Below are 25,093 nucleotides of genomic sequence, written 5' to 3'. Positions count from 1 at the left end.
CCAAGGTCCATGTAGCCCAGTATTCTGCCACAATTGGTGTTCAGCAGCAGGTTGTTCTGCTACATGGGGGGATTGGTGGCTGCCCTGATGATTGAAGTTAGGCTGTTCACCTCTGAGTTTTAAAATCATCTGTATGACAGGCCATCCCAATATCTCAGCAGTGGACCGTGTCTGTGAATTATGAAGATGTTCTCCTTCCATCTGCTCTCTGCTGACAGCCATTTCAAGGGTAGAGGCCAAGATTTGTTGCTCTGGTAGCAAGGAAGAGTCTTGTAACACCTTAAAACTAACAAATCTTATCCCACAAACTGGAGTCTAAACCTCAAACGCTTCTGTCACAATGGCTCTACTCTGCCTCCACAGTCGGAGGATGTTTCTTTCAGATTACCAGTTGCTAGAAGCTACAGGAGGGGAAAGTCACTGTTGTGCCTGGGTCCTGCTGGTGGGTTTCCCATTATGGGCATCTTATTGGATCTTCTTACTGGCAACAAGTTTCATCAGAGGTCCTCAAGTGATTACTGCTTTGAGAGAATCTCCTCCACTCCCCACAGTTTTATCAATCAACTATCAGGTCACCTTGTTCTCTGCCTCCATTTCCCCAAGCTAATCCTCCCTTTCCAACCCCAACTCCACTGTATGCCTTCCCTCATACAGTGGGGGAGGAAGGGGAGCAGTGGGGTTGGTCCACCTTGGGTGTTATCACTGAGGGGTGGTGACATTCGGCGTGCTGCCTGCCCGTGACTCCCAAGCCTACCCCGAGCCCCTCATCTTGACACCCCCTGCAAATGAGAGGTGACCCTGTTCTCTGTACCTACCAGGGGGGAAGAGACTGGTGGCAACCACAAATTATGGGTGACTGAACAAATGCAAGCCTGTGGGATGTTGGATGGATTTGAATGGATTTGGAGTGTAGGGTAGGATATTCTTATTTATCCCTCCTCTTACTTGTATGAGCTTAATGCCTAGTAAGCAGAGTTTAAAACTGACATTTCTTTGCATTATAAAATGTGGAAACTCCTGAGACAAAGGGTTGCTTTACCATAATATTATTATCCAGGATGGTTCAGCAGATTGTATCTTCCCCTTTTTATCCCTCTAAACAAAATAAACACAGAGAAGTCTATAATGCAAGAATATATTTTTTGTTTACTTACATAAAGCTTCAGATTTGATTGAGCAGTAAGCAGCAGTAAAAAACAAGACAGGCAGAATCTACTTGTACATTACAAAATATATGGTTGAGATCAAAATGGAGTCTGTGCTCAGAAGAGCACAGACAAGCATCCTCTCTCTTTTGTTACATGGGGAAGGAGACTGAGCTCTGAGCAGGACATAAGTAGTAAGGATTCTTCTTCTTTTGGTTACCTTTCCCTGTGCAGATAAGCAGGGGATGTGACCTCACAAAGTGCTCTCTCTATGAATATACAGGGGAGCCCCATGTGCCTTTGCTTATCTAGCAACACATGAAATTTTATTTCGGCTGAACTATTATTTCCCACATGGACTGCCAATCAGAGTTGATGAGCTTACTCACCTCCTCAGAAGTGTCTGGACCAGAAAAACAGCACAATTCAGATCTGGAAACTAATCTCTGAATCTGCCAATCTGGTGTGTTTTTGTTGCCCCCTTCTGAGCTGACTACAGTAGCTGAGGTCTGGGTGCTCTTTCTTTAACCAAGTGTGCGTGGCCTCTGCTGACATGGCTTAATTTTGGGATAATGTCAAGCATCACCCAAGGAGGGGATGTCAAAACCCATCTTTCTCTTCTGAATCTGTTAATTAATATGGCTGACACATCCCTGGCCAGGGAGCAAAGCTGTCCCTTAGCTTGCCTGCCCCCCACAGCCCATCATGCACACCCACCATAAAATGTGTGTGTGTGTGTGTGTGCATGCGTGTGTGTGTGCACTCGCGCGTGCACACACACACACACACAGGATGATAGTGCTCCAGTAGGTCTCTCCCACCTGAGCTGCCTTTTCATGAATTGCCTGGTCAAGAGAGGTGCTTGTTTTGACAAGCAGGTTTTACAGTATGTCAGGCATGAATACCTTTTCCACTTGATTCTGTCTGAGCAAGACAAGAGCTGGGCTGTACCTTTCACAAGTTGCCAGATTGAATTGCTGTGTCTTGACACAACATCTCCTCCAGCCTGCTCAGCTCTTGATTGCAAAATGTTTGCTGCGTGTGACATTTCCATTAACAGGCACAAGGCATGTCCCCTGCACCTCCCTAATTGCTTGGTGCCTGCAGGAGCCTTGCCATCACTTATTACACCTGGGAGATGGAAGAGCTTCCCCTGCTTATTACTGGGAAGTGGAAGCTGGGAGGGGAGATTGTAAACTTCTCACTAAAATTGAATCAATAAGCAGGCAGAGGAAGGGGCATCTCGAGGCACACGTCTTTAAATCCAGTGCCTTATTGTATTACGGTGTGTGTGTGCGTGCGTGCACGTGTGCTGGGGCACATCACAGCAGTCAAGTTACCCAATGGCACATATTGAAATGATCTCTCAGTTTTCCTGCCTGGGATTCAAAAGAGCATAAGAACATAAAATGAGCCCTGATGTATCAGGCCAAAGGGGGCTCATCTAGCCCAGCATCCTGTTCTTGCAGTGGCCAAGCAGATGCTCAAAATGGAAGCCCACAAGTAGGACCTGAGCAAAAGAGCACTCTCCCTTCCTCTGGTTTCCAGCAGCTGCCATTCCGAAGCATTACTGCCTGTAGAGGAAGAACATAGTTATTGTGGCAAGTAGCCATGGATAGCTTTCTCTCTCTCTTTTTTAAAATAATATTTATTGAGTTTCCAAAAATTTAAACACTACAAACAAAAAAGAAAAAAGAAAAAACAAACGAAAAACAACACAATACAATACAAAAACACTACAAAACACTAACACATAAGACAAATAAAACAAAACAAAGACCATTTAAAGCACATTAAACAATTTCAATGTCATATCTTTCGTTCGCTTATTTCCACGACTTCCTCACACCTCCCTTTTTGTATTCCACATCAATTAATTGTTTCAGCAATTCCTTTCCATCTTCCTCTGTTTTCTATCCTATCCTATCTTAACACATTCTAACCTTATTTTGTTCCCTTTAATGCTCTATTAATCTATTTATACTTAATTCCTTATAACATTTCTGCTAAAGCCATATAACTTCATTCCAACTTTGTTCTAACATTCATTAATTTTGCAATATTTCTATAAATAGTCTTTAAACTTCCAGTCTTCTTCCACCAGCTCTTCTCCCTGGTCTCGGATTCTGCCGATTCTCTCAGCCAGCAAAAAGCAGATGATTCACAACAAAATTTAAGGGTCTGGCAGGGCAAGTCCACCTCCTTCTTTAGCATCCGTTAATATCTTAAATTTTACTCGAGGCTTCCTGCTCTGCCAACCAAATCTAGAGACATCCCTCTGCCACCTCCTGAGACAATCCCTCCCATCCAAAGCTTGCAATGTTTGAAACAAAAGCAACATCCCCAACATCCCCACAACCCTCGTCCCCACCACAGCAACTCGGCCCAACAATAACAACTTCCAATTTAACCCTATTTCCAAATCCCCCTTCTCTTCAAGCCAACGTCCTTCACAGTTGCCCTTGAATAGATTCACATTTCTGGCGGTCATACTAACCCCCAAATACCTCTCTTTCTCAACCAATGTTAGTCCTATCTCCTCCTGAAACTCTATCAAGCTTTCCTTTTCCTCAGGTAGGGCTCTGATCCTCAATTTCATCTGTTTCTCTTTAAGTTCAGTCATAACAAGTGTCAGCTTGTATTCATCAAGTTGTCCTTGTATGGATGGGACTCTCTCTCTCTCCAGTTGAATTACTTTAACTTCAGCAGCAAGGGTTTCCTCCTTAACTTCATCCGCAGTTTGCCGTGTCAGGGTAGATTCCTGTATCAATTTCTGGGTGGTTTCTGTATTGGTATTCACCTTTTGTCCCAGGTTATTTAAACTTTCTACCATTAAGTCAATTTTAATATTTGCAGCATCCACTTTCATATTTATCACATCCGTTTTCTTGTGAGCTGGAAATTTCCCAGCCCAGATCTTATATAGCTGCCAGTTTCAAGAACTTCCACTAGAGGGAAACAGTTTCTATTTGTATTGATAAATAATATCCTCTTATAGGCACAGTTCAAACGACCCAAAACTAATTTCAATTTTCAGTTACTTTCACTGCTGGAGACAGTAGAAACAATGTGTCTTCTCTTATGCTAACTGTCAATGAATGATCCAAACGCTGTCAATAAACGTCCCACCAAATGTCGGACCTACTAGCAGCCCGTTCCCAGGGTCCGAGCGGCGGTATTTTACTTCTCTTGGTCTCTTCCGCAGGCAAACTCAGTCCACAACTCCCCCCCCCTCTCCTGCCTCCAAGGGGGAGATTATATTCTTTACTTATGGAAATTTAGTCTTTTACAAAAAGCTTTCCAAGACTTCAGCTTGCAGCCTCAATTGCTTCAGTCTATTTACAAAAGGGGAAGGCGGACTTCCTGTATTGAACCTTCCCCATTTCGATGCCAAATTAGACGTTTTAAAAATCCAATTTTCCCGATTAAGCTCTACTCACGGGTAGTTACTTTAGAGTCAAATTGTCCACAGGAAAAAGTCAGCGCTCTCCGACAACAGCTATGCGGCTTCGCTCCGTGGAAGAAGCAGATGATTCGAAGCACCGCACCGCTCACCCCACGTCGCTCCGGATCCCCGAAACCAGGTTTTCCCACGAGTGGGGGAGGCGCAAAAGGTGCCCGCCGAATCCCACGCTCACAGGCTTCTCCCGCCTGTGATTTTTCAAACATATTTTCATAAACCTCTTTTCTTGGACTTCCCCATACCCCCCCTCTCTGCATCCCAATGTCCAAAATTCAACTAGCAACTTCCAATTGTAATTTTCCAGTCTTTATCATCTTAGTCCTCTTTTATAGTCTAACCTTGTATCCCTGTACCCTTTTGCTTCTGGAAACCACAACATTTTAGCATTCATTAAGTTTATGGTAGTCCTTAAGATACCTTTTAAATTTTTTCCACTCTTCTTCCACCGTCTCTTTTCGTTGGTCACGGATTCTGCCTGTCATCTCGGCCAGTGTCATATAGTCCATCACTTTCATCTGCCATTCTTCCACAGTGGGTAAATCTTGTGTCTTCCAATACTTTGCGATGAGTATTCTTGCTGCTGTTGTAGCATACATGAAAAAAGCTCTATCTTTCTTTGTCACCAGTTGGCCGACAATGCCCAAGAGAAAGGCCTCTGGTTTTTTAGGGAAGGTACATTTAAGTACCTTTTTCATTTCATTATAGATCGTTTCCCAGAAGGCCTTAATCTTCGGGCATGTCCACCAAAGGTGATAAAAGGTACCTTCAGTCTCTTTACACTTCCAACATTTATTATCGGGCAAATGATAGATTTTTGCCAGCTTGACTGGGGTCATGTACCACCTGTATACCATTTTCATAATGTTTTCCTTTAAGGCATTACATGCCGTAAATTTAATACCGGTGTTCCATAACCATTCCCAGTCAGCTGACATAATGTTATGTCCAACATCCTGAGCCCACTTAATCATAGCCGATTTAACTGTTTCATCCTGTGTGTTCCATTTCAACAGCAAGTTGTACATTCTAGATAAATTCTTAGTATTGGGTTCTAACAGTTCGGTTTCTAATTTTGATTTTTCCACCTGGAAACCGATTTTCCTGTCCTGTTTAAAAAATTCCATTATTTGACGATATTGGAACCAATTTTCTACTTTATGCTTCAATTTCTCCTGACTTTGTAGTTTGAACTTATCTCCATCCTGTTCTAAAATTTCCCAATACTTCGGCCATCCGACCTCCATATTGAGTTTCTTCACTGCTTTAGCCTCCACTGGTGAGACCCATCTAGGGGTTTTGTTTTCCAATAGATCTTTATATCTTACCCAAACATTAAACAATGCTTTTCTGACAATGTGATTTTTAAAGGCACTGTTAGCTTTATCATACCAAAGATATGCATGCCAACCAAAAGCGTTATTGAAACCTTCCAGATCCAAGATGTCCGTGTTCTCGAGGAGCATCCATTCTTTGAGCCAGCAAAGAGCTGCTGCCTCATAGTACAGTTTCAGGTCCGGCAGGGCAAATCCCCCTCTTTCTTTAGCATCTGTCAATATTTTAAATTTAATTCGGGGCTTTTTGCCCTGCCAGACAAATTTCGAAATGTCTTTGTGCCACCTCTTAAAACATTCCATCTTATCAATAATCTGCAAGGTCTGAAACAAAAATAACATTCTAGGCAATACATTCATTTTGATTACTGCAATTCGGCCTAACATTGACAGTTTCAAATTTGACCATATTTCTAAATCTTTTTTGATTTCTAACCAACATTTTTCATAATTGTCCTTGTACAAATTCTGATTCTTAGATGTTAAGTAAACCCCTAGGTATTTAACCTTCTTGACCACAGTCAAACCTGTTTCCTCTTGAAATTTCTCCTTTTCCATATCTGTTAGGTTTTTCCCTAAAACTTTGGTTTTTTGCTTGTTCAACTTAAATCCAGCTACCTGGCCAAACTGTTGTATTATTTCTAATACCTTTTTCGTACTAGTGTTTGGCTCTTGCAAAGTCAATACTAGGTCATCTGCGAACGCTCTTAACTTATAATGTTTAGCTCCGACCTGCACACCTTTGACCTGCTGGTCATTTCTTATCATGTTCAGCAACACCTCCAGAACTGAAATAAAAAGTAATGGGGAAATCGGGCACCCCTGTCGTGTTCCTTTTTCTATCTTAAGTTCCTCAGTCACAACATTGTTTACAATCAGTTTAGCTTTTTGTTCAGAATATATTGCAGCCATACCATTCTCAAAACCCCGGCCTACCCCCATCCCATGAAGATTCTTCTTCATAAAACTCCAAGAAATATTGTCAAAGGCTTTCTCCGCATCCACAAAGATCAATACTGCTTTAGTGTTTATATTCACCTCTAGCTTTTCCAGAATGTCTATTACATTCCTTACATTGTCTGCCAGGTGTCTTTTAGGGAGAAAGCCTGCTTGGTCCTTATGAATCTTCTCCATCAAAACTCTTTTAAATCTTTTTGCCAAAATGTCTGCAAAAATTTTGTAATCCACATTAAGGAGTGATATTGGGCGGTAGTTCTTGAGTTGGGTCTTTTCAGTCTCTGACTTTGGTATGAGTGAAATATATGCCTCTTTCCACGATTCAGGCGCCCTTTTTCCCTCAAGGATCTCATTACAAACTTCTCTTAGTGGTTGAGTCAACCATTCCTTCAGCGATTTGTAGTATCTGGAAGTCAGTCCATCTGGTCCCGGAGATTTGCCCAGTTGCATATTCTGAATGGCAGCCTCTATCTCTTGTTCTGAGATTCTCTGGTTCAAGTCCATCTTGCTTTGATGAGAGATGTTTTGTAATCCATATTTTCCAAGGAATTTATCTATATCTTCTTCATTTTGCGGGCCTTGAGTGTAGAGTTTTTTGAAATAACTTAAAAAGCAATTTCTGATTTCATTGGGTTTAGATATATTCTTTCCATCCACCTCAAGGCTTGTAACTGTATTTAGTTTCTGCCTTTTCTTCAGTTGCCATGCCAAAAGTTTACCACATTTATTTGCTGATTCAAAGGTCTTTTGCTTCATTTGCTTTATCTTCCATTCAATCTCTTGGTTCATCAATTCCATGTATTGTGTTTGATATAGCTTGATCTCTCTTAGAATGTCTTGAGACTTTGGTTTTGTTCTTAATTTCCTCTCTCCTTCCTTTATCATTTCCAAAATCTTCTCTTTTTTCTCATTTTGTTTTTTCTTCTTTATTGAATTTTGTTGAATCAAAAATCCTCTCATAACCGCTTTGCTTGCATCCCAGATCACTCTTTTCTCCACGTCGGTCCTCAAATTTATTTCAAAATAGTCTTTTAGAGTCTTTTGGGCCTTCGTGAGAATCTCCTTATCACGAAAGAGGGTGTCATTCATTCTCCATCTAAATTGACCAGTTATTGTGAGTTTCATCTCCATCTTCACGGCGTTATGGTCGGAGCAAGTTTTTGGGCAGATTTCCACTTTCTTAATCTTTGGAGCCATTCCACTAGTAACCCAGATTTGATCGATTCTGGTCCAGGTCATCATTGCTTGGGAGAAAAAGGTTCCCTCTCTCTCCAGAGGGTTCCTTGTTCTCCAAATGTCTATCAAGTCCATGTTTTCAGTCATTTCGAAAAAAGTCTTAGGGAGTCTCCCTTCTTTGGTGACTGTTAGTCTTTGTGCCTTGTCCATATTGGTGGAGACTCCCTAAGACTTGCCGAAGACGCCAAAGCTACTGCGGGAGAGACACAGGAGAAGTTAGAGCCGATCGCCAAGAAGGTCTATGAGCATGATGCAACTTTGGCCTTGTGGGAGTTACAGAGGAAAGAGAGAAATTTAAAAATAAGACTGATTCCGGAGAATGAAAGAGACAACCTTGTGGAATACTTGACACGGGAGTTTGTGGACTGTTGGGACCTCCAGGAAGACGAATTCAAAATTACGACTGCCTTTAGATTGGGCAAAAAGCAAAACAGAAAGACCCCGAGAGACTGTTTGATCACACTCAGATCCAAGGAGGAAAGAGACAAAATATTGGGACTACACTTTGAAAAGGCCTTGCAAATTGGAAATTCAGCTGTACAGATCTTCAAAGACATCCCAAAATATATTCTGGACTTAAGAAACTTCTATAAGGATTTAGCCCTTTTATTAAAGAAAAACTCTATCCGCTTCAGGTGGGAATTCCCACAAGGGCTGTCATTTGATTACAAGGCAAACAAAGTGAAAATAAAGACAATTCAAGATAAAGACAAATTTTTGGCAAGATACCAGGAGGATCTACAGAAGGGGACTGTGGACGCACTTGCAGAACAGAGGAGAGCGTTGGACATCCTGAATCTCTCGTTTGGACAAAAACCACCACCATCAGAAGAAGAGCAACAATTGGGAGCTGTTGGAGGAGCCTCAGAAAAATAGAAAGATGGCTCTGCAATTCCTTAGTTGGAATTGTAATGGGCTCAATGGGCCTTTGAAGAGAAGACAAGTATTTCATGTATTAAATAGAGAACAACTGGACTTGATATGTTTACAAGAAACTCATATAACTAGAGCCCACAGGAGATTACTTACAAACAGAAGGCTAGGACAAGAATTTATTTCATCAGACAAAGTCAAGAAGAGAGGAGTTGTAATATATGTGAAAGAGAAATGGGCTCCAAAAATGATATTCAAAGATGAACAAGGGAGATATCTGGCTGTGGAGATACAAGTACAAGGAGAAAAATTTCTAGTTGTCGGAATTTATGCACCAAATGAAGGCAAATCCGACTTCTTTAAGAGACTTCATGAAACGTTGATGGACTATTTGGATTACAATATGATAATCATGGGAGACATGAATGGTCTCCCGCCTGTGATTTTTAACGGGTCTCCGCCTTTGCCGTGGCGGCCAGACCCAGATTTCCACGGAGCTGATTCCTCCCAATCAGAGGAATCCAGCCATTGCTGGAGGCGCCTCCCCGGAAGTCCATGGATAGCTTTCTCCATGAATTTGTCTAATCCTCTATTAAGAACATCCAAGTTGGTGGCCATGATTGCCTCCTGTGGAAGGGAGTTCCATCGGATAACTCTGTGCTGCATAAAGGACTTCATGTTATCTGTCCTGAATCTTCCAACACTCAGCTTCATTTGACACCTACAAATTCTAGTGTTCCTGAGGGGGGTCGGTTAGTTTTCTCTGTCCACTTTCTCCATGCCATGCATAATTTTATAAACTTCTATCACGTTGCCTCTTACTTGCCTTTTCTCTAAATTAAAAAGCCCCAAATGCTGCAACATAGAGGAGTTGCTCCATCTAATTGATCATTTTGGTTGCCCTTTTCTGAAACTTCTCCAGCTCTTCAATCTCCTTTTTGAGATGAGGTAGCCAGAACTGTACAGATATAGTGCAGCAGAGCACCTGCCACTCAAGCCTCCAGTTCTTTACAGCCCTAGCTCTTTGCAGCCTTCACTTTTGTCAGAAGTTATCTCTGCATGAGCATGTCCTTTGTGGGGGAAATTGCAGTCAAACATAACTATGCATGAGTGCTAGCTAGTTAGTGTGATAAGGGGTTAAAACCACAGAGCTGGATTCCTAGACTCAACTAGGTAACACACACACACGCTCGCCAATGAGTAAGGAAGTGGAACATTCTCTTCCTCTTGCCACCCTTTTCACGATGTATCCTATCAGGAAGTACGTGTCTAATCTTCACTCCAAGCATAGACCATGTGTTTGAAACTATCTTTTTGTATCTCGCTCCCCCCCCCCCAAGTATTCTGCCTGTGTTCTTCTTGCTGCTGTTTGGATAAACGCATTCATCTAACCTTTTGAACAAGCTACTCTCTTTCTACCTCTCTTGCAATGAACAGACCACACACCTTTAAGCAAAGCATTTTAAATGTACTTAACAGTGTGTGGTCTGTTAATTGCAGGAGAGATAGAAAGAGGGGAGCTCTTTATACTGCCAAACAGGATAAGGGGTCTAACAACCTATTTTCCCATGTTATACTGCTGCTAAACTTTTGTGAGTTTGAACTCTGCTACTGGGTGCTCTCTCCTACTGCAAAGTGAGTTTAGCCCCACATGTTGAATCCAGGCACCTAGCTGATTCTTTTGTTATTTACCCCACACACATGGGTCACAGGGATTCGTATATTTATTTCCCCACAATTTGGACTCTGCTTCTGTGACTTGAACGGCATTTATTCAAATGAGCACCCCCTGGATCCCATGCCCTATGATTCCTTACCCTGGGAGTAAGCCTAAGCAGGGGGAACTGTCACAGGTGCATACTGCTTCTTGCGTTACCCCCTGCTGGTCATTTTCACCCATACTTCTCCTGCTTTCCCCTGTGCTGAATTTTGATTGTATGCTGCTTGGGACATGGAGTTCTCCTCTTGTGCTATGCAAAGTACCAGGAACACAGATAGTCCTATATTGTATTGATTTGTACTGCAGGAGAAGAAGCTGCAGTGCTATAGCACATCAACTTGTATTGAGGTTCACGTATGACTGTTGTGTTATATACGTCCTCTCCAAAATGTTGCGATGGTGTTGGTGGGCAGAAATGTCCCCTGCTGCACCCACCTGCCCCTGAGTAGCTGCCCCTTTGACTGTCAGCAACTGTCCAGGGTCTGAGATCGACATATGCTTTTCCCATTGCCTGCTCCGCCATGGACTTCCTGTTTCCCTTGCAGGGCAGAGAGCACAGAGGAATATGACTACGATTACCTCAGCAACACCAACAAAACCTGGGTCCTGACCCCCAAAGCCCAGGAGACGGATGCCACACAGATCCTCAACTCCCTCCTCCAGAACTATGACAACAAGCTGCGCCCCGATATCAGCAGTAAGTTTTCCTCCTCCCAAGGGAGACCTCAGCTGGAAGGCACCCTTGACTGAAGGGTGCAGGTTGCAAAGAAAGGGGGAGCACATGGGACATGATTGATTGCTGGCATCAATGTTTTGTATGCTGAGCACCAGGTTCCCAAGTCCAGCAGCACTGGGGTGTAGAGGCAAAGGGCAAAAGTAGTAGAGGGTGAGCAATGAGAGCAAAAGGGGTGCAGCCCCAGTCTCAGTCTACCTCTTGCTTACTTATAGTCAGTCTGGGTGGGCAGGTGGGTGTACACTGGGTGCCAGCTTATTCTGGCTACTTTTACTTTTGAGAAAAAGCAGCCATAGAGGGGCCCCAGGTCAGTTTTCTACTGGAAAATTTTCCCTACCCAACTGCTAGATAGGGGACAATTTTCAGCAGAAAAACTAGCACATGCTCCTGATCCAGATCGAAAACACTTTCTGGATCAGGGCTCCACACCTGCTGTTTCTGCTTCTTTTTTTATTGTGGCTACTTAAAAAAAAAATGTTAGCATTAGTTTGCTCCGTAGGCTGCCCTTCCAAGTGAGCCCAGAAACTTTAGCTGACAGAGAGTTCTCTGGGAGCAGCAGAGCAGATTGTATTCTTCATTGGAGTCTAAAATGTTTTTGGGTTCAATTTGTGGCACTTGCTTCAGCTGCTTCAGCTGCAAGGAACTGCCAACTTCCAAAGGAATCTTTTCAATAACTTCTCTTAACGGTGCTCTCCTCTGGGCCAGGGGTAGCCTGAGGTGTTTAGGCACCAGCAGCAAACTGTTCCACTGTTGGCCTCGTGATGGGCAGCTGTTAGGCTTCACAAGGGCTTCCCCTCAAGGAGCAGTCCTTGCAAAGCCATGTCACCCTACCAGCAAGGTGGGGAGATTCAAGAAGAGCTTTTCCTTAAAGTGAAGTCTTTGCTTAATCTCCCCCTTTCCTGCTCAGCAGTGAGGTTTTGTAAGAGCTTCTTAAGGAGAAGCCCTTGCAAAGCCTCACTCAGGAGTGGCATGCACGTAGGGTGGGTGGGTGCGTGCTTGGGCATGCGGAGGGTGCACCAAGGGACAGGTCCATGGGCAGGGTGTGCTACTGGAGTGAGCCTTGCCCACTGCTGCAAAGCAGGGTGCACTCATGGTGCCCCACAGGCCCAGTGTCGCTTTGCAAAACTCACAAAAACATTCTGTGAGCAGGTGTCCACCCTGGGCCCTGCGAGCACAGCACTGCTTTTACGAGTGTTGCTTGGCTCACAGAGAGGGCGCCATGACTCATTATGTCCTTTTCATAGTGCCCTCAGGCTCCAGGGTGCTGAGTACACAGCAGATCATGATGGGGCAGGGCACGTGATCCCCCCAACTGTGCCTGGGGTGACAGCCCCCTCAATCCCCCATGTTACACCACTATTGCACTGCCTGCCCTATCGCCTCCACTATGAGATATTGGAGGAAATTGGCACCAGTGGCTATTTCTCCAGTGGCAGCAGAAGCAGGTGGCACAGGCAGGGTAGGTGGGGTGCCCATAAAAGTACCGCCTTGGGATCTTTTCCCATCTGAGGTGGCTGCTTCTCCATGTCTCATCATTGGGGCAATCTTGTTCTGGGCACAGGCATAGCAGGTGTGGACTTTTTGACTGTGGGTGGCATCCAAATTATGGATCAGCCTCCCAATGAGAGATGCCCCAGGCCCCTTCATGGCTCACTTTTAAGTAGGCACAGAAAACTGATTTGTGTTCATGGGCATTTATTTTTTTTAAAGTTTTAATTATTGTGTTCTCTTACTGCTGTTATGTTTGCTGTCTGCACATTCTCATTGAATTTCATTGGATTGTATTGTTGTATTGTTTTCAGAGCCACTTTTGGGTGCACTTTTGGGAACACATAAATCACTGAGCTCACCTATCCTCGTGGCTGCCCTTGGCATATACCCCTCTCCTATGGCTGACCTGTCCTCTCTTTTGTGGTCTCTTTTACAGTCAAGCCCACTTTCATTGATGTGGACATCTACGTAAACAGCATTGGGCCTGTCTCTGTGATCCACATGGTGAGTGTTGAACCCTTTGGGAGAACAGTGGAAACTGGAAGAAATGTGGAGTGGCGGATATGCGTATAAGTGGGTTGGGGGGGGGAAGGAGAGAAGGAAAGAAAGAAAGTGACTTGTGGGCATCCAGTGAAGCTCAATGTTAGAAGATTCAGGATAGATTAAAAGAATAAAATCCTACATACAGTGCATTCTTCAACTATGGAACTTGCTTCCACAGGAGGCAATGATAACAACCAACATGGATGGCTTTAACAGAGGATCCTCCAAATTAATGGAAGAGGTGAAGAATATCAGTAGCTACTATCCTATATGGCTATGCTGTGCCTCCATGGTTGGAGGCTGTGATGCTTCCGAATCCTAGTTTCTGGAAACCGCAGAAGGGAAGGGTGCTCTTGTGCTTGAATCCTGCTTGAGGGTTTCCCACTGAGGTATCTAGTGGGCCACTGTGATAACAGGATGCTAGGCTAGGTGTGACACTGGCCTGATCCAGCAGGGCTGTTCTTATGTTGTTATCTTCTTATCTCACCTGTATACTCACCAGAGAATATGCACACGGAGATAACCACCCACCCACCCACCGCCAATATGTTAGGGACTTAGTACTGCCAGAATTACTAGATGCAAAGTCCCCCTGAAGTCAGCTGGGATTGAAGTTGCCCATGCCCTGTCCTCTTTCTTATATGGTCGGCTGAGACTAGGAATCTTCCAGCCCCACAGAATCATTCCTCCCCCTCCACCCTTGGCCTCATCGTTGCTCAGCCTTCCACTGGAGCAGGCTGAGCTAATCCCTTTTTCATTGCCAATTGCTTATTCAAAGGGGTGAAGAGACCCTTTCCCTGTTAAACCACTGAACATGTGTTTTCAGTAAGCCATCAGCATTTCCTCGGCAAATAATAAGAACCTTTTTAAAGCTATAATGCCGAGCCTCTTTGCTGAAGCTGCTGCCATGCATACTAAGAAAGGAGAGGTAGGGCGCTGTGCTAGAGGAGCAGCTTTCATTTGTGAAAAGCCTGCTCACAGGAAGGAACGAAGGCTGCAAAAACTCTTCCTTTGAACTAGCAAATTTTAAGAGGCTCTTTTTATATTCTGTAAAGTGCTGTAAGGCTTCAGGACGAAGGACAGCACTCTATTCTTAAGACAGCAGAAAAATGTAAATATTAAATTCTTGCATGACAAATTTGATAACCAGGAGGAGGAGGAAGAGTAGAAGCTCTGGCTGGCTGCTGCTGATGAGGGTGATGCTATGCCTAGAAGACAAGACCAAGAGCCCTCCTGTGGTTTCCAGCAACTGGTTTGCAGAAGCTTTCGTTTCTCTGACTATGGAAGCAGAACATAGTCATTATGGCTAGTAGGCATCAATGGTCCTCTCCTCCACAAATTTGACCAGTTGTCTTTTAATGACATCCAGGTTGGTGGCCATCACTGCCTCTTGAGGGGACAAGCTCCAAAATTTAACTAAAATGTCCTTCTTTTTATCTGTCCTGAATCCCAACACTCAGCTTTGTAGGATGTCCATGAGCTCCAGGAGACAGGGAGAAAAACTTTTCTGTATACACTTTCTTTGTGCCATGCATAATTTTACAAACTATCTTGTCACCTTTTCATTCCCTTTTCATTAAACTAAAAATTCCCAAATGCTGCAATCTTCCTTCACTGGGGAGTCATTCCAGCATCTTGCTGGACTATTTTGCTTGCCCTTTTCTGAATGTTTTCCAAGTCCAGAGTATCCTTTTTGAGGTGAGGTGACTAGAACTTCACACACTATAATAAATGTGGTTGCACCATAGATTTCAATAATGGCATTATGATACTGGCACTTTTATTTTCAGATCCTTTTCTAATGACCCCTAGACCAGAGAAGGGGAAGGGACAGTACAGCCCATCTTCTTCTTGTGGGATGGATTTAGTAGGTAGGAGAGGATATATTACCGTATTTTTCGCCCTACAGGATGCACTTTTTCCCCTCCAAAAATGAAGGGGAAATGTGTGTGCATCCTATGGGGCGAATGCAGGCTTTCGCTGAAGCCTGGAGAGTGAGAGGGGTTAGTGCGCACCGACCCCTCTCGCTCTCCAGGCTTCAGGAAGCTCTCTGCAAGCCTTGGGAGCCCGCGGGATTTCCTGCCGGGCTCCCAAGGCTTGCGGACAGCAGCCTGCAGCCCAAAACCTGGGGAGCGCAGCGGGGCGTGCCCCAGGCTTCAGGCAGATATCCGCAAGCCTTGGGAGCCCGGTGCGACTTCCCGCCGGGCTCCCTAGGCTTGTGGATAGCAGCCTGCAGCCCAAAACCCGGGGAGCGGAGAACATCTGCTTCGGGCAGATATCCGCAAGCTTGGGGAGACCAGCAGGAAGTTGCGCCGGTCTCCCCAGGCTTGCGGATAGCAGCCTGCATCCCGAAGCCTGGTGCGCGCTTAGCAGTGTGCCCCGGGCTTCGGGCAGATATCCACAAGCTTGGGGAGACCGGTGGGAGTTCCCGCCGGGCTCCCAAGGCTTGCGGATAGCAACCTGTTCTGGGGGCTGGGGGCTGGGGTCAGGGGAAGCTTAGCCTTCCCCCTTCCCAGCCCCGCGCCTGGTGGGGAAATATTTTTTTTCCTTTATTCCCCCCAAAAAAAACTAGGTGCGCCCTATGGGCCGGTGCACCCTATTGGGCGAAAAATACAGTAATTACAATTATCCCTCCAGTCCCCCATTATGTGTGGAGACTTAGTTAGAATAGTCAGTTTAGCATTTGCACTTAGAAGCTGAGTAGGGCGGAGGTTTAGATTACCACCCCTTGGCAGAAAACTAGAAGCTTAGGAAAGGTTGGTACAGCTCATTATATTTAGCAAGCTGACTCCCCCCTCTATAATTACCATGATTGGGGTGTGTGTGTGTGTGTGTGTGTGTGTGTGCGCGTGTGAGAGAGAGAGAGAGAGAGAGAGAGAGAGAGAGAATCAAACCGTGTGTGTGTGTGTGTGTGAAAAAAATCAAACCACACTGTAAAGTAAGTTGAAAATAGACTTTACTTACTTAAAGTATTGCACACATTTTCAGCAAACAACAGCAGCAAAAGCAATGCATGTAAAAATACTTCTAGGTTACAAAATACATAGCTGACTTCTAAAATGGAATTTGCACTCAGTGAGAGCATAGACATATATCCATCTCCATTGAAAACATGGTGCAGAAGAACAAAGAGAGAGTGTGCAACAGGAAGGATAAGGGATTATATCTCTCATTTCTTCCTGCCACTGGAAACAGGGGAAATTACATCACATAGCCCTCTCTCTCCACCAATTACATTTCTGTCATTCTGTGGTCATTAGCCCCTAGACTTACTAATTCCAGAATATGTATTGTTAGATTTTGACTGCAAATCTCCTACACTTCTTGCCTGTTGGAGAGCAGAACCCCAGCTCAGCTGCAGCTCTCCCCAACTTTGAGTGGAAGTGTGTTAAAGTACTGTGAATAGGGGAAGGTCAGTGAGCAGGTGGTCCAGCGGTGGTGGTGACACTCCAATCCCATAATTATGCTGTACAGCCTCCAGCTTCTTCCTATCAAAAGCCTTGTCTTCTTAACTACAGACATGTTGTGTTATCCTGAACAGAACTTGGATGATGTCATGCTCAAGTTCTCTCCTGGTCTCTTAGGTGAGGACTGCTAGTCATGAGCTGAGCATATGCATCTAGGTCATTATGATCTGCTGCTAATAGTGTCAGGCTGCACCTGCTTGGGAGGTGGTGTTGCCACAGGAGGTGCTACAGGAGTATAACTGGCCTCACTGCATGTGGTCTGGGGGGGGGGTGTTGTAAAAATGGTCCATGGGGAGGAGCAGACATACATCTCATTGCTGTAGCTGGTAGAGGGTGCCCTGACCTTCCTGGAAAGGCTCTCTGTCCCCTTACAGGCCCAATGGGCAGTTGAGGAACAGAGGCCAAAAGAGGAAATGTTAATCAAAGCTAAGCCACATTTGACCCCAAGGCTAAGACTTGAGCCACTGTATGATGCCTGTTGACTCTTTGCACCTGGGTTACTTAAAGGCCACCTTAACTGCAATGTGCATTAGAACTGGTGGAAGAAGCCTGTTGATGAGCAATTCTGCATTATGTGTATAATCTGTTTGTTTGTTTATTTAATTTATATCTAGCCCTTCTTCCCAAATTCCTCCAATAGGCTGGGGACAGGCCCTAGGATAGTCTGATTGTTCAGCCTTTCTCAGAGAGCCTGTGGCAGATGTTGCTTCCAAGCCATATGGCAACCATTACTGGTGCAGGAGCAGGGTCTGATCAGGTAAAAGAAAGAGAACAGGAAGAGCAACTGTTTGTCCTGCAGTCTTTCTGAAGAAAAGGGAGACAAATGAGAGCTGCAACAGAGCCATTTTGGGGGGAATCTCATCTGAGCCAGGCCAGGCTCTAAAATAATTCAGATTCTCCATCAGAAAATTGTTTTGCTTCCATGGCACCAACCAGTTGGTCTATGCAGGCACTATTTCTTGTTACAGGTAGGTAGCCTTGTTGATCTGCCATAGTCAAAACAAAATTAAAAAATTCTTTCCAGTAGCACCTTAGAGACCAACTAAGTTTGTTATTAGTCTGAGCTTTCATGTGCATGCACACTTCTTCATATATCTTTAGGTACCTGAAGAAGTGTGCATGCACACAAAAACTCATATCAATAACAAACTTAGTTGGTCTCTAAGGTGCTACTGGAAAGCACTTTTTCTTGACACTGAACCCCAATGACATTCTTCTGTGGTTCTCTTCCTGTTGCTGTTTTCTACACCTGATCTGTAGAGGCACTTTCCTCACTTAAGGAATGCAGTCATAATACCAGCGTAGCAGGTGTGTACTGGTGCAGTTCCACTGAGGCTTGGCAGGGTTACTGTGCCTTTAAGTGAAAGTTTCCTTTTTGAGCAGCTGTTTAGTTGCTTCTGGTTCTCTCACCTTCTTGAGTGACAATAATTATGGTGTGTCCAGTCTGTCAGTATTTTGAGGGAAGGATTCAAGGGCACACTGTAACTTTTTTGATTGGCATGTTTACAGTGGATTAAAGCACTCTTGTCACCACAGCACAATATATCTACTTTTAAAAAATGACTTTTTACAGTTTGGAAAGTTATGGGGAAATTGTGGCATGAACAACTCATTGAAAGAGTATGTGTAAACCCACCACAAGCAAATCAGGATGAATTTAGGATGATTGTTCACCATTGCATACCCAACCTGTAATGAAATCAGAATGAATAACCAATAAAACTGGATATAGTCTAACTACTACATAAGCTTTGTTCAAGCAAATCAGGATGAAGGCTGAATTGACAGGCCATCTAGTGGAATCCTTGGTCAGTTCCTGATCCTTAGGAGCAAGAAAGGAGAATTTAATTGCTGGTTTCTTCTTTGAAACAAAAGCATTTGCAAATAAAATAACAGGAAGTTGTTCTAGCTGGAGTGAGGAAACCAGTAATTAACTGAAAGCCAAAACTGACTAATTAACTTTCAGCCCAGGAATCACATGGCTAGAAAGGAACAGGAACTAACTAGGTGTTTTAAAGGGAAGGAGCAAGGAGGAAACTGCTTATCAAAGGGACAGTGAGAAACAGAACCATAGCGGAATGGGACTTAAGCCCCACAGAAGTATATAAGATCTTATCCATAGAGACAGGCAGTGCTGAGTTTGATGGGGCAAACAGCACTATATCTATGTGTGAATTTGCATTTTAATTCCACTTCCAGCTGAAAGTACTAGCGCAGTACCTCAGCAGCATTCAAGAGCTGTGTGGGCAGCCACATCAAAGCCAAACAAAGGACACTCCAGTCACTATGTTTCCAGGGGGTTAATATCTGATTTATTGCACAGAGCAGGGCATGGGGGACAATTGTCCAGGGCAAATTAATAGTTGCTCCAGGTTTTTTTTCAACTGCCCCCTTCCATAAAAGTTAGAGTGGAACATACATGGGAGGACAGTTTTGATTTTTTATGGGGAGGGGAGCAGAAAAGAAGCTGCCCCTGAACCAAAGCAGCAACATATCCTGCCTGTGTGTTTTGACTGGGCTGTATTTAGTAATGTGCTTCAGATTTCTTGAGTGCATCTGGATGGGCTTGGGCATCTAGATGAATTAAATTATGAAACACATTAAATATTCACTAAACTATTGGGATGTTTCCTATGTCTTTAACTTGTGTCCCAGTGAAGCTTACAAGTTGCAAGGAGGTGGCCTTTGTTCTGGGCTGTGTTGCTTCATTGCTTCCATTCTCTCTGTGTGTGTCTACCTGCAGGAAATATTCCCAGCATGTCTTTGAACTGAACTCTCAAAGCTCATAGCAGGGGAAGGGAATCCTGAGCTATATGCTCTAGGTTGCATTTCCAGAAACCCCCTACCTTGCAAAATCTAAGGCAATTCTCTTGCTCTCCAACTGCCCTTGTGGGACAGTCCTGTGCATCAGCCTCCTGGTCCTCAGGTGACCAAGAAATTTGCTTTTTGGAAAAGTGCCTTGTGACTGAGCCAGAGATTGCAATGACACCTCATCTCTGATCCTGTATAGTCTGTGTCAGCCTCAAGGTTCTTGGCAGAAGCACCTGGGTTCTGGTTCCTCCATACAGATGTATTCTTCTGTCACAAGGTAGCATGTGACATTTAGCAACTATGGGGACCTTTTAGCCATCCCAGCAAGAGACTGAGAGGATTAGTTTAGCAACTGCCCACCAGGGAGCACCTAGAAGGAACCCAATCCAACCAGGCAAGGTTTATCTTCATTATTTGCTCTAGAGGGCAGGGAATCTGCAGCACCACCATGGGTCAATCAAGTACAGTGGTACCTCAAGTTACACATGCTTCAGGTTACATACGCTTCAGGTTACAGACTCCGCTAACCCAGAAATATTACCTTGGGTTAAGAACTTTGCTTCAGGATGAGAACAGAAATCGTGCTCTGGCGGCACGGCTGCAGCAGGAGGCCCCATTAGCTAAAGTGGTGCTTCAGTTTAAGAACAGTTTCAGGTTAAGAACGGACCTCCGGAACGAATTAAGTACTTAACCCGAGGTACCACTGTAAATGAATAAAAATAACTAACTGACCAATTGCGTTGCAAATAACTCAGTTCTGCCCCCACCAAGATGAAGCCTGCCCCCCCCTAAATAAATATTGGCTACACCCATGAGCACCACTTTGGGGCATGGGAGGTGAGGAGCAGTGGCACAGAATAGGACCTCCAGCCATTTTGTCTTTGGTTCTCCTTCACAGGAAGGTCGAAAGTTTGCACAAGAACAGGAGTGTCAGTAGTTCGTAAGAAAAGGTTTTACTTTTACAAAGGAGAGCAAAATGTTCAGCCCAGGAACCTGGCAATTAAGGAGGATGGAACTCTCCTTCTGGTTGATTGAAAGGTTGTCAGGGGAAGGGAGTGAAAATATTGTATGTCAAACTAGAAAATAAGGTGTTTAGAAAGAAGACAGTCAACAGAATGGAACAAAGAAAGTAAAGCGATGTGGGAGAGCTGCATTGCTGTTGAAGAAAGAAGCCAGGAAAAGGTTGAAAAGAGACCCTGAACTTCTCAAACTGTAATATTAGGTTTCTCTTTTAAAAGCATTTTGTCCAGAACTGTTGCCCAGGCTGAGTGACTGAGTTGCCCCCCAACATTGCAAGGGCCCATTGTGCGTATATGATGTTGCATATGTGCCTCTCCTCCCCCAACCCAGCCAGGCCGACTTGGCCTGCCACCTGCCACCTCCTGACCACCAGCCACCTTACCTTCACTGCATCCCTGGCAGAAGATGTGCCAGCACGAAGATGCTTTGAACTGGTGTGTCCTTTGGGGAGCTTGCCAGAGCACTTTTCTAGAAGCCACTCTGGTGATCCTCAAAGGGACACGCCAGGGTGAAGATGCTTCCCGCTGCCACATGCTTTGAGTATCACAGTGGAATTGGGGGGTGGGGGAGACTATGGCCCTCCTTGAAAATATTGGGGGGTCCTGCCCCCCATAGCTACCCATAGATGGCACCAATTTGTTGCCTTATTCAAACTTTCAAGCATTTCAGAAGGAGGGAGCTGGTTTGACTGGCTTCCTTCTTGCCTAACCCTAACCTGTCCCCTCTACAGCCCCCTTTTTTGATGTCACAGGGACAGACATGCCCTCCCTCTGCTGGCTTACACGGCTAGTGAGCTGCTGCTGCTCAGTGAGTGCTCCCACCTTTCAAGGCCGTCTCTGCACATGTTTTTTTCTGTATTTCGGAACATCTCTCAGTCTGGATAATGCAGATTTGGGACCACCATGTCACCCTGCCTGTACACTACAACTAACATGTGTTTCAGAGGATCTGCTACCAGTAAAATCAATAGTTTAATATGTATGAGAGATGGGGTCTTCTTGAGAGGAAGTTATGGAGCCCCCTTTTGAGTGACTTGCCCTTCAGTGCAAAGGACCTTGGGAACTCATCTCTTCATTGCTTCCTTTCCTTGAGGGGGTTCATTACTCGTGTGATTCTGAGCAAGTGATTGTACAGCCAATGTAACCTGTTATCATTCCTTTATGTGCTTCACTTTGTGAGAGCCTGGTCCTGAAAAGCCACTTAAGGGACCCCCAAGAGTCATCTAGTCCAACTCCCTGCAATACAAATGCTAATAATGATCTCCACCAAATGTCACCCATCAGGATGAAGAGCTGCAGGTCTCAGTTTCAAGCAGGCTGTGGATAATGTTCTTTTGTGCCTCTCACAGGAATACACCATTGACATATTCTTCGCCCAAACGTGGTATGACCGGCGCCTTCGCTTCAACAGCACCCTCAAAGCTCTCACCCTCAACACTAATATGGTGAGCCGGATTTGGATCCCAGACACCTTTTTCAGGAACTCTAAGAGGGCTGACTCCCACTGGATCACCACTCCCAACCAGCTGCTCCGGATCTGGAATGATGGGAAAGTCCTCTATACGCTCAGGTAAACCTCTGGCTCCCAGGCAGTCATTCAACAGGGATGAAAGAGTCAGGGGAGAGAAAGGCAGCAAAAAATAAGCAAATTCAGGAAGGATGGGGGGGGGGTCACACCACAAATGGTTTTGTGGTTGTCTCTCCCTGGCTTTCACCTACAAAGAGACCATCCAACTGGCCTCTTCGTGCAGAATGGATCCAGGTCCATTTGCTCTCAGACTGGATCACAGAGGGAAGGAGACATCCAGCCTTAGAATGAAATAAATGGATCATGAAATGGGCCTAAATGTGGGTTTGGTGGCCTCAGGTGGCTTCTGACACACCCTTTGAGGGGATGCTAAAATGCTCCAGAGAGGCTCCAGAAGTATTGATGTTCATACAAGGTTAGTTGTGCTTCTGCAGCAGCTGTCAAACTAGTATTCCCCATCTCCATCTCTTCCCCAGGTTGACCATTGAAGCTGAGTGCCTCCTCCAGCTGCAGAACTTCCCAATGGATACCCACTCCTGCCCTCTGGTCTTCTCCAGTTGTGAGTACCGGTTGCATAGATGTCATGACAGGGCCATGGGACTGAAGGGTAGGGCAAAAAGATGCTAAACTTGCCCCACAAAGAGGCTGTGCATGGAACTAGAACACTCCACCTCAATCACCAAGCAAATAATGTTAATGCAGAGGTTGAATGCCACCTCCAAGCTCTGCTGAGCAGTGTACGAGAATCCAGGGCGTTCCATGTGCTCATCCAGGGTTGGGTTTTTGTTGAAAATCAAGATACAGTGGAGGCTGTTGTGTCTAAGAAATGGGGGTCCCAGAAGACCACAAGCTTAACATGAGTCAACAGTGTGATGCAACAGCAAAAAAGCCAATGTTATGATAGGCAACATCAACAGAAGTCTAGTGTCCAGGTCAAGGAACATGATAGTACCACTCTATTCTGCCTAGGTTAGACCACACCTGGAATACTGTGTCCAGTTCTGGGTGCCACAACTTAAGAAGGATGTTGACAAGCTAGAATGTATGCAGAGGAGGGTGACCAAGATGATCAAGGGTCTGGAAACCAAGCCTTATGAGGAGTGGTTGAGGGAGCTGAGTATGTTTAGCTTGGATAAGAGGAGACAGAGAGAAGATATGATAGCCATCTTCAAATATCTAAAGAGCTGCCACATGGAAGATGGTTGTTTTCTCCTACTCAGGAGGGTAGGACCCAAACCAATGCATTCAAGGAGATTCCAATCAACTATCAGGAAGAACTTTCTGACAGCAAGAGCTGTTCGACTGGGGAACGGACTCCCTCAGGAGGTGGTGAACTCTCCTTCCTTGGAGTTTTTATGCAGAGGTTAGATGACCATCTGTCATGGATGCTTTAGTTGAGATTCCTGCCTTGCAGGGGGTTGGACTAGATGACCCTCGAGGTCCCTTCCAACTCTACCATTCTATGATTAGGTTGCCCCTTTTGGCCTGGCTCAGCAGGCTCGTCTTATGTTCTTCCTTCTTCCCCAGATCTCTATAAATTCTGTGTGGGCGCAGTCCTCACAGCAGCCTCCCTCCCTCGCAGTGGCCCATGGAGTCCTTTTCTTTGTAGATTGTTAGCAATGACAGCTTTCTCTGTCTGTCTGTCTCTTTCTCTCTCACAGTGGCCATCATGTGCTTCCAAACACACAAAGCCCCTTTCAGCCCATAGACTCAGATTCTGATTTAGTGGCTCTGAGTATGGATGGGAGCCAAAGAGGACGCCATCATGATGCTCCTTCCTTCCCTCCCTCCCTGCCTTTTTAATGGGACAGTCGCCTTCCAAACCCCCTCCCGCTCCCCGCCTTCAGCCTGTTCATTTGTTTGCTTTCTGGCTGGTGCTGCTGCTGTTTCCTGGACTGCACCAGCCCTTCAGCCTGCCACCGCCTGTCATGTCACTGCTACAGATCCTGTGCACAGCCTCCTCCCTCTCCCTGTTGCCCACCCACGTGGCTCTGAGCGGCCCCTCCCAGCCTGTCCCCATCTCCTCTGCATCTTAGCTAATTAACAGTACACGCCACGCATGCCTGGCAATTAATTATAAACATAGTTTAGCTATGCTACGAGGTATCTCCCACAGCCCCGGGAGGATTTATCATATATAGGCATCAAGATCGCTGCTTTGAAACAGTTTTGACATTTCAATTTGCAGAGGAAAACCAGGATGCTAGAGACAGCTGCAGCTGGCAGCTCGCTGGAGTCCCCATTTCTGCTTTGCCTGCCTCCTCTGCCACATCCTCACTTCCTAAACACAGGGAGAAGCAGGGAGTACCGGGAGGGGGGGGAGGGATTGCACATGCAGAAACTCTACAGATGGGGCCCAGTGGTGGCCCTATGCTAATCCCACCTCATAGCTTCTCATGTGGCCCTGATGCGTGACTGGAACCTTATAGAAACTCATTTCCACTCTGATGGTGAGACTGCTGGGGGAGGGGATGTTATTTATGCCTATGGAGGGACTCAGAAATTGAGACTCTTCCCTGAATACATCTGTGCTCCTGCTGTGTGGAAGCTCCATTCCCCCTCAGATTCAGACCCTTGATTGTTGTGTGTGTGTGTGTGTGTGTGTGCATGGGGCAGGGAGTCACCTGCAAAAGATGAGCAGTAAGAAAACTGTCTGAATCAATCCCCAAATCAGCCTGCACCCAACAATTACAAGTGGAACAATGATGGATGCTGTCTATAAGAACCTGTGCTGTCAAGCCCCCTGCGACCATCCAGAGTACGACTAGTGGCCTGT

General features: G+C 45.2%; 1 protein-coding gene across 2 annotated transcripts in view; it reads left to right on the top strand.

Annotated features, from left to right (window-relative positions):
* Positions 1-25,093, top strand: part of LOC310698231 (gamma-aminobutyric acid receptor subunit gamma-4) — a 45,804-nt gene that overhangs the window by 9,447 nt on the left and 11,264 nt on the right. For both annotated transcript variants that reach the window (XM_083485216.1, XM_083485215.1), the window contains exons 2-5: positions 11,271-11,422; positions 13,386-13,453; positions 22,139-22,359; positions 22,794-22,876. In XM_083485216.1, the coding sequence (XP_083341342.1) occupies positions 11,271-11,422; positions 13,386-13,453; positions 22,139-22,359; positions 22,794-22,876 (524 nt within the window). The remainder of the gene's footprint in view (positions 1-11,270; positions 11,423-13,385; positions 13,454-22,138; positions 22,360-22,793; positions 22,877-25,093) is intronic.

The sequence above is a fragment of the Podarcis liolepis genome (assembly GCF_965112155.1).
Source record: "Podarcis liolepis genome assembly, chromosome: Z".
Lineage (NCBI taxonomy): Eukaryota > Metazoa > Chordata > Lepidosauria > Squamata > Lacertidae > Podarcis > Podarcis liolepis.
Note: the sequence above shows the minus strand (reverse complement) of the source record. Positions and strands in the feature narration are given on the sequence as shown.